General features: G+C 37.3%; 2 protein-coding genes and 1 pseudogene across 2 annotated transcripts; 2 read left to right on the forward strand and 1 right to left on the reverse strand.

The window, feature by feature from the left end:
* Window positions 1–243: 243 nt before the first annotated feature.
* LOC113332746 lies at window positions 244–7037 on the forward strand (annotated as a pseudogene).
* Window positions 7038–12505: 5468 nt separating this feature from the next.
* On the reverse strand, window positions 12506–14723 carry LOC113332806. Its single transcript, XM_026579314.1, has 4 exons — window positions 13895–14723; window positions 13250–13711; window positions 12756–13196; window positions 12506–12540 (listed from the first exon to the last, which is right to left on the reverse strand). The coding sequence occupies exons 1-4, from the start codon at window positions 14721–14723 to the stop codon at window positions 12506–12508; spliced, it is 1767 nt and encodes a 588-aa protein (XP_026435099.1).
* Window positions 14724–17075: 2352 nt separating this feature from the next.
* LOC113333123 (ubiquitin-40S ribosomal protein S27a) lies at window positions 17076–17785 on the forward strand. Its single transcript, XM_026579616.1, has one exon. It carries the CDS (start codon window positions 17136–17138, stop codon window positions 17604–17606), a length of 471 nt encoding a protein of 156 aa, XP_026435401.1. The 5' UTR covers window positions 17076–17135; the 3' UTR covers window positions 17607–17785.
* The last annotated feature ends 999 nt before the right edge of the window (window positions 17786–18784 follow it).

Here is an 18784-nt window from a genome sequence, read left to right on the forward strand (position 1 = left end):
GACCATCCACCTGGCTCAACAAAAAATTGATTTTGTACATTGCCATAGGAAATGCCTTTATAGGCCCAAACTAGCCGGGTTTCTTTTGGTGCATCATTTTCACAAGCGCTGTTACAGATGCCCGAATACTTACAAATCAACGGTGCAGATTTCAGAACGATATCCCTAAATGTGTTCTTCGAAGATCACTTGTATAAAGTTAAAGGACATCAATAATTTTCCCGCCCAATCTCTTCTCTCCGATTTATTTTCTCTCACTTCACTCCAGAAACTCAACTAAAAAATGGGAACCCTAATGTCCCAAGTCAGTCAACTACTGGATCAAACTCTAAGTCCAGATAATTCAGTAATATCTTCTGCAACCGAAACCCTAGATCATCTTTCCCCACTTCCTGAATTTGCTTATGCTTTAATCGCCATTACTACTGGTAAGTAAATTCAAGCTGATTCACTAAGTTGATCTTAACTTTTGTTTGAATTCCGAGAATCCTTGATCAATCTCGTATTTGGTTTGATAGGATGTGAAAGTCAAGGGCAGAAAATAGCTGCCGCAACTTACTTAAAGAACTTTACCAAACGACATATTGATTCATCAAAAATCAGTGTTGAGTTTAGAAATCGGTTTGTTCAAGCTTTACTTCAATCTGAACCAGCTGTATTGAAAATCTTAGTTGAAGCTGTAAGGTTTCTGTTTGAAATTTATGTTTTAAATAATTAGAATTGCTTTGTTGGTAAAGGAATCTGACTGGTGACTTCTTTTTTGGTGTATGTAGTTTCGCCTTATAGTTGTGAATGAGTTTATTAAGGAGAATTCGTGGCCTGAACTTGTACCTGAATTGCGATCGGTTATACAAAATAGTAATCTCGTTAATGAAGGTGGAAATTCACAATGGAGTACCATCAATGCTCTTACTGTTCTTCAAGCTATTATTAGACCGTTTCAGGTAAACATATTGATTTTCCAATTCTCCTAGGTCTTTCTGATTTTCCCTGATTGCTCGGAGAGTTATTTGTTTGTGATAATGTCTTTACATATGTGTTTGTTGATATTTTTGTATTAAGATAACTTTAAGTTGAACAAACCGGGTACTTCTGTTAATACAACGAGGATGTGGTTTAAATAGTAAGCTTAATGATGTGCCACATGTGTAATTTTTAAACTATGGTTCACCAACTAATATAGTTATCACTTTGAGCTTCTGATGGAAAGTTTAAATGATGAGAAAAGCATTCAGTAGTATGAGTTGATTCATTTCAAACTGTGATGATCTTCTGTTATCAAATGCTTATATCCTGAAAATTGAATTTGACCTGCAGCTCAAGAGTCAAGAACACAAGATACTTAATAGCAATGTATTTTCCTGTTTTAGAATGCTAATTTAGCTAACTTGGCGTTTGGTATTTGAAAACCTACAGTATTTCTTAAACCCCACAATTCCAAAGGAGCCGGTACCACAGCAGCTACAGCTTATAGCAAAGGAAATTCTCGTGCCTTTGCTTGCATTATTCCACCATCTTGTCGAAAAGGTCTGTGCCGCTAGAGTCTTACATCTTGTTTTCCTTTTTTTTTAGAGGTACCAATGAGTCTATGGCTTAACGGTTTATGTAACAGGCTTTGTCAGCACCTGGCGGACTAGAAATGGAAATTGAAAGGGTCCTTTTCATAATATGCAAATGCATTTATTTCTCTGTAAGCTGCCAAATCTTTGACTTTGCTAGCTATTGCCAGATTTTTTTTTCTTTCTACTTGTGTCTTTTTTCCCATTGAAAATTCACCGTAAGTTAGTTTTGCAGGTGAGGTCATATATGCCAGTGGATTTGCTTCCTCTATTGCCTTCTTTTTGTCTGGATATATTTCGGATTCTGGATTCCTTTAGCTCCGATGGTACTAGCTTAGACGACTGTTACTTGCTAAGACTGAAGACTGGAAAGAGAAGCTTACAAATCCTGTGTGCTTTAATCACCCGACATCGGAAGCACACCGATAAGTAATTATTCTGTTTCATTTAATTTGGCCAATTTAAATATCTTTGTCAGTCCTTAAAGGCTCTCTTTCTGGATAAACTTTTGCAGGTTGATGCCTAATATTGTCAATTGTGTCTCCAAAATAGTTAAGGAGAGCAGTAATATTAGTGTAAGTTGATTCTTCCCCAGTTCCTTTTTGGTCGGAGTGTCCAAGTTGGATTCCACCCATCATGTCAATATCTGCCTATATTTGTAGTACTGGGTGATTGCTCTATCCTCCGTGTTGCATTCTCAAGCAATTTTCATTTTGCAGAAGCTTGATTTCTTATCGGAGCGGATTATTGCTTTAGCTTTTGATGTTGTTTCACATGTTCTTGGGACAGGCCCAGTAAGATGATTATTCTCGAGTTTAGCGATTCATTAACACCAATTCCTGAATATTTTTTTGATCTAAATATAAGCTCTTCTGGTTCCTCGCAACTGTACAAAATGAAAGGAAAATATAATCTCTTGCTTTTTACTATTATAAGCGTTTTGCTTATATGGCGTCTTCCGCTTGATGGCCATCTACTCTAGTGTACACAAGTGCCTCATCTGTCTTCTCTCTGATTTTTCTTTGTCATTTCGATGCAGGGATGGAGATTAATTTCACCCCATTTTTCTTCATTACTTGAGGCAGCAATCTTCCCAACTCTAATAATGAACGAGAAGGTGAGTATAGCTTAACGTTGACTTGCAGTTCCACATGTTTGACACCAAAGCTTTTTTGATTTTTATTGTTTGGATTTCCTTGTGGAACAGGCAATTTATAGAGTATGCCTGTGCTCCACATACGTGAACCTGAGCTGAGCTAGATTACTAATTTACCAGTGTTATGGTTAATATTGCTTTTGTTAGGATATCTTAGAGTGGGAAGAGGATGCAGACGAGTATATGAGCAAGAATCTTCCATCTGATTTGGTATGAAACTCACTTTTTTTACTTTGTTTTTCTACTGGACTCTTTTTCGCCTTGCACTTTTTGCCTTTTTATCACTTCTAATTCGGATGAGTTCAATCAGAAATTTATGGATGGGAGTTTTACGGCGAGGAAAAGTGCAATTAACTTACTCGGTGTTATTACGATGGCGAAGGTAGATGTTCGCCCTTGATATAATGCTCACTAGAAGGAAGTTGGCCTTTTTTGTTTTGAAAGTCTATCAGAAACACGTAATTGGAATCTCATCATTTACTTGAATTCTGACTGAAAGGGACTGTCTCTTGATGGCTACAGGGACCTCCGACAGCCTCTTCATCCTCAACAAAACGCAAGAAAGGTGACAAAAGTAAGGGAAAAGCACAAGCCAGTTCCATTGGGGACTTATTAGTGCTACCCTTCTTGTCAAGGTTCCCGATTCCGTCCGGTTCTTCTCCTTATTACAAGTGAGGATTGCTAATATTCATCTCTCTCTCTCTCTCTTGCTCTCTCTCTCTCTCTCTCTCTCTCTCTCATGTTTCATTGAGCTTCTCCTTTGACCTTGGCAGTTACTACGGCGTTCTGATGGCTTATGGTTGCCTGCAAGATGTAAGATATCTTTCATGTTGGCAGTTTAGGTGCGTTGATGTCTTGTAAATGACTCCAAGATTTAACTCCACCAGTGTTTGTGCAGTTCCTAAGAGAGCGGCGTCCTTTTTACACAACTAATCTGCTCCGTAGTCGGGTGCTGCCAGTATATTCGTTATTTCCATGTGTACCTTACTTAGTTGCCAATGCAAACTGGGTACTCGGAGAACTTGCGAACTGTCTTCCTGAAGTGCGTCCTTCCTACTCATTTCTTTCACACTATTTTAGTTTCCTTACTTACATATACTACTATCTTTCCTAAATAATTCTGTGGGTCACTTGTGTGTTCTCACGGAAGTGCACTTGCAACGGTGCACGTATTGGTAGGGGGACTGCTATTCATTAACTGGATTATTTCTTGGTTAGGAAATGGAAGCTGAGGTGTACGAGGCCTTGCTAAAAGCATTAGTTATCCTGATATGGAAGATATCTCATGTTATCCTGTCCGAGCTTCCGCTGCCGGGGCAATTGCCGAGCTTCTTGAAGTAGGAGCCATATTATAACTCAGTTCTTTTTATGTAATATAATAATAATTTCCTTTCCCCTCACTCTCTTAATAGTTAATATCTCCTCGTGTTTTCCGCAGAATGACTACTTTCCACCTGAGTGGCTGCCAGTCTTGCAAGTTGTGGTTAACAATATTGATAATGTAGACGACAGTGATTCTTCCAATTTGTTCGATCTTTTGCGTACTCTAGTGGAGGTGGGAGATGGAGGAGTTTCTATCCACATTCAATATGTTGTATCATCCCTAGTGCAGACTATTTCAAAGCACATACCTCCAACTCCAGAGCCATGGCCTCAGGTACCTGTGATCCTCTTGTATTTGGCTGTAATAAAGATTACATTGTTTGATATTTTTGTAGCTATGATTCTATAACATAAAAACGAGAAAAGAGCAACAAATAAATGGGTTCACGTGGGAGATATCCATTTAACCTCGTTTGTTTTTCCCTGACTCGGCTCCAATGTCAGTCTCAACTCATAACTCTGATTCAGAGGTATTGAAGTCAGGTACCTGACTCGTTGGGAACATATCTGATTGGATTCAAAAGTTCTCTCTTCTTGAGTTTAATATATTAAGTCAGAGTCAGGTGTGATAAGTCAGATTCTGATGAGTCAATTGAGTCAGGAAAAAACAAGCGCCACGTTAGTCTTTATCTGACAAGAATACAAGCAACTCTGGACAAATTGATCTTCTGATAGTGAACATGATAAAAAAATGATTTATGACAGGTAGTGGAACGGGGATTTGCCGCATTAGCTGTTATCGCTCAGACGTGGGAGGATTCTGAGCCAGAAGAAATTGAAGAGGATGAATCAAGTGACGAGTGGATATCTGGTCGTTCTACTATTGCTAGAGCATTTTCAGTTCTCTTACAGCAGGCTTGGCTCAATCCTGTGCAGCTAGTGGTGAGTTTGGCATATATTATTTGCGAAGTTCTCTATATTTAAATTGAAAGATAATGCAGGATTTTTTTGCAGTCTCTTAAATATATACTGAGGTGTTTATATATTTATTTTTGAGGAATAAATATATATTTTTTCTGTCACTACAATAGTCAAATGTTTGATTATGATCTATGAGTGTATGAGACCTTCTGGATTTTTAAAGTATGGGTAGGATCTTGCTTTCTTGTTGACTTTTATCCCCGAGCTTTGGTGTACAGGATGGAGAGATTTCCTCGTTGCCCCCTTCATCATGCATAGGCGATGCATCAAAATTGCTTCTGGTTCATTGTGAGATCTGTGGATAAAAGCAATACAGTCTTAGATCTTAAAGTATCAGAACTGTTGAAGGTTTGGGCTGGTGTTATTGCGGATTGGCATGCTTGGGAAGAACTTGAAGATTTGTCAATCTTCGAATGCATTTCAGAAGTTATCAACTTACACAGAAAATGTGAAATAAAGAACTTCATCGTTGGAAGCGTACCATCTCCTCCGGCCCCACCAGTTCATAGAAGTTCTATAGTTGAAGGGATTGGTGCCTTCGTATATGGAGCCATCTCTGAATACCCGTCTGCAACTTGGAGGGCTTGTTCATGTGTGCATTCTCTACTGCATATTCCAACGTTCTCAGTTGAAGCTGAAGGTGTCAAGCAGTCTTTGGTAATTGCTTCTAGTCAGGCGGCGTTCTCTTGTTTTAAAGATATTCAAAGCAAGCCGGTTCCACTGTGGAAGCCTCTTTTGCTTCTTTTATCATCTTGCTATTTGTATGACCCCAGTTTGATGGAAAAGATTTTAGAGAAGGCTATGGAGAACGGCTTTACTGTTTGGGTGTCTGCTTTAATGCATATTGCCTCGGGAGATTTTGAACCAGCTCTATCAGCTGGCTCTGAGATTAAATTACTTGGTAAGCATTTGCGTAGCAAAAAAGTGTAGATTCTTCAGTGAGCACTAGGACATGATCTGATTAATGGTGTCTAACCTACTTTGAGTCTCCTGATTTTCGAGGTTACTAATATAGCAGACTACTGATTCAATGGCCTTTAATCGGAAACATCTGATCATTGTTTTCTTTTTTGTTCCTGTTAGTTATGACACTGACAAAGGTTGTCGAGCGACTGGTTGTATGTTTTGCTGGTAATCCAGACAGTAGATTGATGCAAAATTGCTTTGTTTCATTATTGGAAGCCACCTTACAACTTAACCAAGTTGACGTAGAAGACGACGAAAATGAGGATGATGACGCAGATGATGATGATGAAGATGGTGATGATGACGACGGTGGTGACAAGACCGAAGACGATGATGAGGTGCAGTGGTCACCTTTTTTTTTCTTATGTTGCCTTGCTTCTTTGTTTCAACTATCTGAATATCTCAAAACATGGTAAACTATTAAACTTATTCTATTCCTCTGTGATTTTGCTCAGGATTCCGAAGATGAGGAGCTTGAAGAAACAGAAGAAGAGTTCATGGAACGGTATGCCATTGAAGCTCTTAACTTGGAAAGTGCAGTAATTACAGAAGATGATGATATTGAAGGTCAATGCCAGGAGGACATTGAGTTGGGCAAGTCCATATGATTTTATTCCCATCAGTTGTTTAATTTTTTTACCCACCATGGACAACAGAACATGACCAAATTTTGTTTTCCTTATTTTTATTCCTTCCGCACTATTCATGCAGGTGTTTTCGGTGAAGTTGATCCTCAAAGTGCAGTGCTTTCTCTTATAGAGAGATACCACCAGGTTCTCATAAAAGGACATATATTGCCTGCTCAAACCGTCAACGATTTCCTAACTGCATTTCCTCGGTACACTTCGCACTTCCAAAATTTGTAACCACCAAATGTGTACTGTACCGAATGTAGTAGAGTTACAGATTGAAATTCTTTATGCAGTTCTTTGGTAACAATTTTCTTGTGTGGTTTTAAGTAATTCTGAGAACTATCTCATCTCATTCTTTCAAACTTCTTAGAGTGATAGTCTTTCTTGTTTGATTGGTTTCGGACACTCTGTAACATAATATTGATTTACTCAGAATACATTCAATCTTCATATTGAACAGCTTAAGCTTCTTGGCTAACTTCGGTGGTCTCTTCTTTTCCTGTTTAAACTTTCAGAAAATGGCTATATAGCCAAAATGGCGAGTTTTCTAGGCAATATGGACAGTTAGAATTAGGCCTGGGTCAAATGTCCAAGAGAATCTTTCTGGGTCAAATAGACGGTACTACCCTTGTGTAACCGTTCGCCCACCACATTCTCCTTCTCTCTTTTATCAAAACAACCCCGTACTCCTCCCTCTTCAACAAAAAATTGAACCCCAAGTTCATCTTCTTCTTCTGAAAAACTCTGTGAGTTTTCAAACTCCTCCACCGTCTCCCCACACCAGAAACTAGTTTCATCCACCATCTGCTAACAATCTTCACTACCAGAAACTCATTTTCCTCCACCGTCTACTAACAATCATCACCAACAGAAACCAGTTTCATCAACCGGTTCACCACCATCAACACTACCAGAAATTTGTTTCATCCACAGTCTGTTAAAACACCATCAACACTAAAAGAGGGTTTTCTGAGAATTAGGGTTCCAATTATTTCAGTTTATTGGAAGAGTTAGGGTTTCAGAATCGATCCACAGAATGTCTCCTAGAACTCGTAATTTTTCAAACCCTAACTCTGTTTTGTTCTTAATTTCAGAATTGCATGATTAATTTGTTGAATTTGTTGTTATTATTTTCATTTCAATTAGATTAATATGTTGAATTGCTTGTTTTATTTTCATTTTAATTGGATGAAACTAGGTTGCATCTGGTTATTTAAGTATTTCCACTGTGAAATTGGTTGAAGTGAAATTGGGCCATCTGGGTATCTGATTTGTTTCAACGGGTTTAAACTAGGATGTAACTGGTTTCATCGAGTGTTAATCTACATTGTATATTGTTTCAGAAGATTAAAACTGGATGAAACCAGTTTCGTTCAGGTTTAAAGATACATATGCGGTTAATATAAGACTATTAGTATGTTGTGAATGGGATGTATGAAAATCTATGTTATGGATTGAACGAAATTGGGTTTGCATTTGGCTACGAAGTGATGCTCGGCAGGTGTTTGAAACTGGGTTTCATCAAATTTTAAGTTAGAATGTAAATGACTTGTTGGTGGTATTAAATGAATGATTAAACGGGTTTGCATCTTGTTATTTAATTGTTTTTAATTGTTAAATTGCTTGAAGTGAGATTGGATGTAATTTGGTTTTCATCTTGGATTGAATCTGGTTATATCAACTGTTTCAGCAGGTTTACACTATTATGAAACTGATTTCATCCAGGTTTAGTTTGCAGTGTATGTTGTTTCAGCAGACTAAGACTGGATGAAATCAGATACATCCAGGATTTTGCTACTTTTTAAAGTTAACTTTTGAAGATCTGTATTAAAGTTAGGTCCTATTTTAGCTTCATGCCATAAATCAGTTATTCTGAAACCCGCTGAAACTTGGTTTCATCCAAATTGTTGCAGGAAGCGGTAGCAAGAAAAGTAAGAATAGTGCTGCTGCTGAAATTACATCCAAGAATAAGCATGATGTGAAAGTCGGCGGAGAGTCTAGCACAGGGGATATGGAACTTGTGGATGCCGAAATGGATGCCGACAAGTTAGAGAAAAAGGAAGGGAAGAAAACGTTCCGATCAAACTTGAAACCGACAGTTGAAGTGCTGGAAAAGTTGGTATTTACTGAAGCAAAAGAGGCTGTGTTAAGGAAGACTAAATTCTGGAACTTTATTGAGGCGATCAAACAAGGTAAGGTGGGCAAGGCTGAATGTAGCAAAGCTCCAAGGGCATTAGAGTTCATCATAAGAAATTTTGACCCGAAAGAGTTGGCATTCAAGATTGGTGATCAAGTTTTCAAGACCGATGCAAATCATCTTGCTGTTATTTTCAAAATGCAGAGAATACGTATGAGTGAACAAGATAAGAAACTTTATGGACCAAAAGAAGACCCAAGTTTGAAAACTTCTGAATTTTTCAAAAAGTACTTTCTTGAGCCAAAGAGAAGGGATGAAGAGGAGAAAAAGAAAGATGAAAAGAAGAAGGCTGGAGCCAAAGAGAAGAAAAGGAAAGAGAAGAATACTGGGGACAAGTTGGATAAGAAATACATTGTCGAAGGAATACATACTGCTATGAATGAAGAAGGAACACAAGAAGACTTGGCGAAAATTTTATTGATGTTCATGTTCTGTGCAGTATTCTCCATAAACGCTGGAGGTATGTATGTCCACTACAAGTATTTGAACTGCCTACAATCAATCGACACCATTAACAAAGTATCTTGGCCCGATCTCATTCACGAGCATTTAATGCAAAGTGTTAAAGCTGTATACGAGACACCATACTCTATCGATGGTTGCAGCTTCTATTTGCTGGTGAGTATCGTCTTCTATATTTTGAATATATTTTTTTCTTACGTTAAATGTATCATGCAGTGAGTAACATCTTATATATTATCTTTTGAATATATTTTTGTTTTTGCAGTTATGGATTTTTGAGCAAATGAAAGGAATTAACAGGAAAGACAACAGTGATTCATGGCCAAGGTTTGCAAGATGGGACTTGTATAAAGTATCTTGCGAAATTGAGGGGAAGCTTGAAACTTTTTCAAGCAGCGAGGTAAAAATCTTGTTGTTATTATAACTGGATGAATCCAGTTAAATCATGTGTTGATGTTGTTTAGATTCATTTTTAAAATTCTATCCCCTATTATAACTGGATGAAACCAGTTACATCTTATGTTATAAAATGATGAAACACATTATCTACCAAGTTTCATCCTGTGTTATTAGTGGATGAAACCCAGTTACATCATGTGTTATGATAAATTTTATGTGTCTGCAGGTTGTTGACTTTGTTGGTAGCTGGAGTCAAGAGGAGAAACAACTATGCTTGTTTGGTGATGAAGAAGAAAACACAGATGAAGATGATGTTTCCAAGTTGAAGAATGAACTAGCTGAGAAGGACAAGATTATCCGTCACTTGAATGACGAGTTGGAAGCAAGGAATACAAAGTTGGAAGCAAAGGAGGCTGAGTCTGAAGCAAAGGATAAGACAATCTCAGACTTGCAAAGTGAAGTGGAAGCCTTGAAAGCGCAACTCAAGCCTCAACCGGGAACTCATCAAGCTTCCTCTCAAGAGATTTTTTTTTACACCACACCTGAAAACTATTTCAACCTTAACATCAGTCAAGAGATGAATAAACCTATGGAGGAGGATGTTCCTAAAGACGACATCACTCAAGAGATGAACAAACATGTGGAGGAAGCTGACAATATTCCCGAAGCAGAACCTGTAACACCAATTCCTAGAGCAGAACCTCTAGCACCAGTTCCTGCATCAAAAATCAACCAGGAAGAAATTGTCGCAGCAGAACCTCTGGCAGTTATTGGATTGCTTGAGAACAGAGTGAAGAACGTATATAAAAGGGCTAGAAATAACAAGTTTGTATCAGATGATGATGAGCGTGCAGAGAAGAAGCAGAAGGACGATAAGTTGAGGAAGTTAACAAGGAACAACAAGCTGTGAAAAAATTAATTGATGAGCGGAATAAGACAAGCTGAAGAGAAGTTAATAAAGGAGTACTTTGTAACTGGAAAAGTAAGGTACGTATCCACATTCTTTTGTTGTTGTTTTTTCATTCTACTTTTCTTATTTCTGTAAAAGTACTGCTAAGTTTATACTAAATTATATGAACTTGTTTAAATGCAGCGACTGCGTTTGGAAGTCCAATGGAGGTGTATGTATCAGTGGAGAACACATCCAGCAACTTGTTTTCAATCAGCCATTGGTGAACACTATTTTGGAGTTTAAAATCGAAAAATGGAGACAATTGTTTCAATATGGCGGTGATACCAAAGGATACTCCAAGTCAATCTTTCTCAGCGCGCTTGCATGGGTAAACATTTTGAATACTACATTTTAAAATGAATGAACTTAGGTCTGCAATTTGTTTTCATATAACTTTTATGTTAGTGTAGGATGTACCTGGCTTGCATCTGTTGCTTGAAATATAATTCTCTCACTAGTGTAGGATAAAACTGAGTTTCATCTAGCTATTATATATAGGATGTAACTGGGTTTCATATGATACCTGCAGAAACTGGTTTTCATCTAACATTAATGACAGGATGTAATTGAGTTTCATTCACTTAAAAAATATGGATTAACTGATTTTGATTCAAATTTGTATTCAGGCTGATGTCATTGCGGGAGATGAGTTGGACGCTGCAAAAATGATAAATGCTGAATTGCAAAAGATTGATGTCGAAACGCAGCACTTGTTCATCCCAATGCTGAATGAGAAAGAACATTTCACATTGCTTCACCTTGACATCCATGGAAGAACTTGGACACAATACAATTCTCGCATAGGTTCTTCAAACTATTTAAAAGAAGCTCAAATGATGGCGGAAATAATAAATCATCTCTTTCAAGTTCAAATTCAAAGTACTAGTATGGATGACGTTGATGTCGTCGTTCAATCAGATTGTCCACAACAGTGCGAAAGGTAGGTCGTTAACTCTTTGAACTGAGATTATAACATACAAACTGAAACGAAGTTTGAATCGACATTACATTTTTTTTCCAGATCGTTAAACTGACATTACATATTCTTTTGTCTTGCAGTGATGATTCGATGATGTATGTTATCTATTACATGGAATGGGCAATGACAGACGGTTACTCCTTTGAAGGCAAAGATACTATTGGAGAGGAGATGGGCACAAGACGAATCAATCTGGCATATGAAATCCTAACTGATGAGAATAACTGCTGGAAAGTTTTATGTGTTTAGGTTGTTTAGAAAATTTTTATTAATGTGGTTCATTTGGTAGTACTTTTTTTTTTGTTGAACTATGTCTTCGCATACAGTTGTGATCCGTGGATTCGTCTTAATTAAAATATGAACTCTTTTACTGAAAAATGCCTATACTTCAATTTCATGATGGTTGTGTTTGAATATGTTAGCCAGAAATGATTAAATTTGCAGGTTGAAAATGTAACCAGGCTTGGATGAAACTGGTTACATCCTAGCCTGTATAAAACTTCAATTTTCTTGTCAGATTGTAACCAGGCTTGGATGAAACTGGTTACATCAAAGCTTGTATAAAAACTGTTTTCAGAGTGTGCAGGTTGACAAAAAAAAGTTTTTTCTGTCCATATGTGATGGATGAAATCCAGTTTCATCCTGGCCAAAAATCTCATTTTTTCCAGAATAGGCAGGATGAAACTGGTTACATCCTGTATAATTAAATTTGAATCTTCGCAAACATTCAAATTTTACAGTGAAAAACTGAAGGGAATGTACAATTAAACAATCAACATAAGACTAAAAGATATATACTATAAAAATGAAGAGAAATACTTGAAAAAATAATTCCATAAGATATATTTTTATGAACAAAAGAAACAATCCAAGGTAAATACTAGTTGCAAAAATATAATTCAAGGTAAATGAATCTTAAATGTGCAACAAGAGGCTGCAGAGAAGAATAAACTAATAAAGATATCATGGTAAAAAGCTAATAAAAGATATCATGGTAAAAAGCTGCACAGAAGAAATGAAGGCTGGAGATGTTCTTAAGCAGGTACTTAACGTTTCTTTTTCGCAGGAGGATGAGGACACGTCGTCTTGTTATGATGTGCCTGAGTATGGCAGTTACGCACGTAATTGGTCTCTTGAAACTTGCACTACCTGTGTTGGGAATCCGCTTCTTCTTCGGCCTACCATGTTTTTTTCCTACGACAGTTGGTGGGTTCACGAGATCTCCAGTAGCAACATCAATAGGCTTGTCGTAATCAGGAATGGGCTTGCTAGGACGATCATACGAAGCACGGAAGCTAGCAATGCTGAAATACGGATTAATGTACTCGTAAACATTGATGTTATTTGAATGCATACACGCAATAGCGTGATCACAAGGGAACTGCTCAGTAAACCAAACCCTACAGCTGCACTGAAACTTCGTAATATTAACAACATGTGTGTGCTTTCCATCAAAAACTTCCCACTCCATGTCACCAGACTTGGTTATTCTCCACTGGACACCAGCACGAATGGAAGCCAACACTTTTTTCTCTAGCCTGGGACAAATGAATCTTTTATACGTCGCCCCTTCCTCTTCCTTGTACTCATCTGTTCCATAATTTTAAGTCTGACCCAGTTAACAAGTGTTGCAATAGGCATACCTTTTGCTTCCTTGATCCAAGAGTTAAAGGACTCTGCAATGTTTGAACACATGTCGCCGTAACGACAACCCAGACAATGTGCATTGGACCAACATTCCACTGGAATCTCACTCAAGAATTTGTGAAGACCATCACATCCCATATCCTTCAACTTTTGCATACCCTGATCAAAGCCTTCATGAGTCGATGAATAGAAACATTCTTTGAACAAACCCATCGCAGCACAATGCTCTCCCCTTTTCTTGTTGGTCTTACTGCGGACATTATTCTTCAAATGCTGGTAACACCAAGCATGATAGAAAGTTGGGAAAACATCATGAATCCCTTGGATCAAACCCTCATGGCGATCCGAAATAAAAGTTAGTACACGAGGACCCAAGATAGATTCTAGTTTCTTCAAGAACCAATGCCAATTCTCAACAGTTTCAGCTGATACGATACCATATGCCAGAGTAAATATTCCTACAGAAACAAAACAAACATAAAAAGAAAAAATCATATCAAACTGACTGAAACTGCTATTGTACAGAATGAATAGTTTCATTCTCTAGTCTGACTTCAACAGTTAAGGATGAAACCGGTTTCATCCAGTGATAATCTGACATAAAAAAAATTTTATGACATCAAAAATAAAAGAAGACGTACCATTATTCACATTCTTCCCGGTAGCCGCCATAAGACAACCGCTAAATTTTCCAGTTAGGAAAGTTGCATCCAAGAACAGTACCGGGCGACAATATTCGAAACCAGATATGCAAGCATCGAAGGCTAAGAACAAACTCTTAAACTCGCCACCTTCAACAACTAAATCAACCCTACTACCTGGATCGTGTTTCTTCACGGCTTCACACCACCATCTCAAGTCAGTGTATGATTTAATGTCCTCGCCATACAATTCCTTGAAACATAATTCTTTCCCGGCATGCGCCTGATCGTAGCTCACTTCCAACCCATAATCACTTTTGAGTTCTCTAACAATATCCCTGGCTTTCTTGTTGGGATTCTGTTCAATCTGCTCAAATATCAAACTCTTGATAAGTTCGCGCGTACCCGGTTCAGCCTTTGTTCCATCACTATAACTAACACAACATTTATGTTCCCCGTTATAGGCCTTGAGGAATAAGTGACCCTTCACATTGGAAGTCTTGGGAGATGCATGGAACATCCAGTCGCATTCCAATTTCTCCTTGTAATAACATTCCACCGTATATCGTTCTGGATTGGTCTTGACGACTCTCACCCTGCGACCAAAAAAATGGTTATATTTCTCAACAACAAGACGAGCTTCATCTCGTCCTCCATAAAAATCTTGACCAACACCTTTTATAATAAACTCCCATTCAGCCGCCTTGCAAGATCTTTTAATTGCCAACTTTCCATTGTATGTACGTTCTTGAGACATGGGGATATCTTGAGAAGAAACAAGCTCTTGAGAGGAAGGAATATGTGACTGAGCTAAAAGCAACTCCGTCATTGTAGATGTAGGAGTAACTTTACTGCTGCTCGGAATATGACAAAGATTAACCAACTGATCTCTGCTAGGGTCTGGTGCTAAACGAAACTCGCTCATTCTACTGCTGCTCGGAATATAACAAGGATTAACCAACTGAGCTCTACTAGGGTATGGTGCTAAACGAAACTCGCTCATTCTACTGCTGCTCAGAAGATGACAAGGATTAACCAACTGATCTCTGCTAGGGTCTGGTGCTAAACGAAACTCGCTCGTAGTAGGTTCACGAACAAAATCAGGAGCACGAAGAGGAACACGTTCAAATAAACGAAGCTCCAAGAAAGACAACTGGTTAACAATACACAATGACAAGAAAGAACAGAGCTTCACATCACTGTCAACAACATTGCTTCTTCCCTCGTAGTCAAATACAAACTGAATTGAGTCCGGTGAAATGTTATTCCAATAAGAACAAACATGCGACTTCAACTCATCAATTGTTGACTTCACATTAACATGGTATGGACATGCATCCGTCCCCCGGATAACCACACAAAGAAAATGACGATCCATCTACAATAAATATATAAAACAAATCTTATGAATATGAATGTATAACTGAAGCTCCTCTAAATGGAAGACAGACTACCTTATCACCATGTTCTGCAACAACTCTATAACTGAAGTGTAGGATGAATCCATACAATGTAAGGCCTAGCTTTCACTTTGACATACTACTATTTACCATTTTTTTTTGTATATACCACTATGTATTTAAATGTATACGCATATCTTTTTCAGTAACCACATCTGAATGACTGGTTGAAAAAGACACCAAAAGTAAAAAAGCATCTCCAAAAGTCCAGTTTTAGATGAAACCAGATGATGGATGAAAATTGAGTTCCAAATAGATTAATATTTTAGAAAACAAATTGCAGACCTAAGTTCATCCATCATCTTGTTTCATCTCTCAGTTCACATCAAAAAAATGAAATTTGGTTATCAATCAATTCATCCATGATATAGCAATCTCTCAGTTCACATCAAAACAATGAAATTTGGTTATCACTCAGTTCAACCATCATATAGCCTTCTCTCACTTCACATCAAAACACCGAAATTTGGTTATCTCTCAGTTCATCCATCATCTAGTTTCATATCTCAGTTAACATCTAGTTTCATCCATCATCTAGCCCATTTTCTGTTATCACTTTAATCAATTTGGTTTGAATCTGTGTATATTGTTTCAGCAGGTTTAAACAATCAATCGATTGGATATAAACAAATAATCACGTTTACATGAACCAACTAAAACCAAAAGATAATTGGTTATTAGTAGAACCATAGATAATCAAAATCAACAACTAAAACCAAAAGATAGTCAAAAATCCCATAATAATTGATAAAGAAACTTCAAAATCGACATATCCAGATATGCATTACAAAGAATTAGACAAAAACGAAATCAAAATTGGATTAATTGAAACTTGAAACTTACTGATTTGTGTTACTGGTTGTTGATGATATTAGATGACTTGAAAGTGGAGTAATATAATCTCCGATTCAAGAATCGTTAATCACCATGATTGATCAACCAGATATGAAAAAAAGAATACACAAGCTCTGAATTTTCGATCGAATTCTGCAGGTGAGGAATTCTCCGGAGCTCAGGGACGAGGAGTCTCTTTGAAAAGAAGAGTTTAAAAAGTTCGGGGGTATTTTAGGTAACCCATATTTTTTTATTTTAATTTTTCTGGGTGAAATATCCAAATTGGCTATATAAACAGTATATTTCTGACTTTTGGCTATATGAACAGTATCAAAAGCTAAGAATCTATTTCACCCAGGATTTTTCACTTTTGGTCTTTTTGACCAATTTTGTGTTAAACTTTCGCGTTTTGGAATGTGTGTAATCTGAACTCTGAATGACCCTTCACTCAAGGTTGACGAGTCAGACTCATATTTCCTGAGTTTTTTTGTGTGGAATTTCCGTGACAGTCTAGAAGGTCTCCGATTGAAATTAACGATTTCTGACTCAGCTTGGCTCTGTGTGCAATCAATTCAACTTCCAATATAAGCAAAAGTAACCATACTCACACTTAACGAGTCAGATTTAGAATAGCAAGACTTGCGTACGAGTCAGAGTCAGATTAGCAAGACTGCAAATGAGTCAGACCCAATTGATGATGAAAAGGAAAGGATCCAGTGAATCGTCACCCTCGGTTTTGGTATCGGTATGTCTCATCTTTTGGTTCCACGAGCAAGAACCCGAACCATTTTATACGTAACTTAAAAAATGGGATACATCCGAGAACCGAGTAAACTCAGAACCAACACACTATATATAAAGAAGAAACCCTAAACTCAAATCTCATTTCCATATCACACCGCAAGAGATAAGAAACAGAAACCCTACTTTGAGTCGCCTCCGCGAAGATGCAGATCTTCGTGAAAACCCTAACAGGGAAAACAATCACCCTCGAGGTTGAATCCTCTGATACGATCGACAATGTCAAGGCTAAGATCCAGGATAAGGAAGGAATCCCACCAGATCAACAACGTTTGATTTTCGCTGGAAAACAACTTGAAGATGGAAGAACTCTAGCTGATTACAACATTCAGAAGGAATCGACTCTTCATCTGGTTCTTCGTTTGAGGGGAGGAGCTAAAAAGAGGAAGAAGAAGACCTATACTAAGCCAAAGAAGATCAAGCATAAGCATAAGAAGGTTAAGCTCGCGGTTCTTCAGTTCTACAAAGTTGATGATTCTGGAAAGGTTCAGAGGTTGAGAAAGGAGTGTCCTAATTCTGAGTGTGGTGCTGGAACTTTCATGGCTAATCATTTTGACCGTCACTACTGCGGTAAGTGTGGTTTGACTTACGTTTACCAGCAAGCTGGACAAGAGTAAGTCGTGGTTACTCTTTAGTAATATTTAGTTTTGTTAAGAGGGTTTCTTATTTGGTTGTTTTTAGGGATTTAAAGAATTTTCTTGTTGGTTAATTTCAATTTCAGCACCTTTTATGATAAGATATTATGTCCTTTTCTTTTGTTAAATGGAGATTATTATTATGACTCACTACGAATAGATTATGTTATGTGCTTCAATTTTGACAAATCTGATTATTGTGGTTGAATATGTTTGCTGTTGATTATTGTGGGTGTAGTCTGATTTTGGTGGTTGTTAAATGATAGTTGTTCCTTTAATTGTTATGCTTTGATTCAAGAAACCAAGCTAAAAAGGACCACTCAGTCCAGTCAATCCTGCGGGATTTGTGAGTTTGTACCAACTGATTAAATGGTTGGCTCCAATAGGGGTTTTAATAATCAGTGTTCTTATGCTTTGATTGTATGGTGTCGATTGATTTCTATTGGAATACTCTACATTTATTACTTACTGTGAGTATTATGTCTGTTATGTGATATATTGAGTCTAATTCTCTGTAATAAATCATCCTTAGCTTGCAATTTGACGTGTTATTAGCTTCTGAGATGGTTAACCTTATAGGAGATAGGAAGTTTGTCATGTTTTCTATTTAGGTTGGCCTACTAGTTCTTAGATTCATGTTGTAGTTTTATCCTAGTGACAATGAATTTACAGAAATACTGGTTACATCTTATTTTAGTGGTCTTATATGTTACACGGTTATTACTTACTGTGAGTAGTATGTCTGGTATGTGGTATATTGAGTGTAATTGTCTGTTACAAATCATTCTTAGCTTGCAATTTGACGTGTTATTAGCTTCTGAGATGGTTAACCTTGTAGGAGATAGGAAGTTTGTCATGTTTTCTTTTTAGGTTGGCCTACTAATTCTTAGATTCATGTTGTAGTTTTATCCTAGTAACAATAATATACAGAAATACTGGTTACATCTACTAGATTATTTTAGTGGTCTTATATGTTACTCGGTTATTACTTACTGTGAGTAGTATGTCTAGTATGTGATATATATTGAGTGTAATTGTCTGGTATAAATCATGATATGTTTGAGTTCTTGATTAGCTTCTGAGATGGTCAACCTTATAGGAGATTCGAAGTTGTCAATTTCTTTTTATGTTGGCTTACTAGTTCTTAGATTGATGTTGTA

This window comes from Papaver somniferum, unplaced genomic scaffold, assembly GCF_003573695.1.
Source record: "Papaver somniferum cultivar HN1 unplaced genomic scaffold, ASM357369v1 unplaced-scaffold_132, whole genome shotgun sequence".
NCBI lineage: Eukaryota > Viridiplantae > Streptophyta > Magnoliopsida > Ranunculales > Papaveraceae > Papaver > Papaver somniferum.

Coding starts and splice junctions, on each gene's coding strand:
- LOC113332806 (XM_026579314.1), bottom strand. CDS start 14,723: ATGACGGAGTTGCTTTTAGCTCAGTCACATATTCCTTCCTCTCAAGAG. Junction 13,197..13,249: donor TTGGATCAAGGAAGCAAAAG/GTATGCCTATTG, acceptor ATTATGGAACAG/ATGAGTACAAGGAAGAGGAA. Junction 12,541..12,755: donor GAAGCGGATTCCCAACACAG/GTAGTGCAAGTT, acceptor TCTTCTCTGCAG/CCTCTTGTTGCACATTTAAG.
- LOC113333123 (XM_026579616.1), top strand. CDS start 17,136: ATGCAGATCTTCGTGAAAACCCTAACAGGGAAAACAATCACCCTCGAG.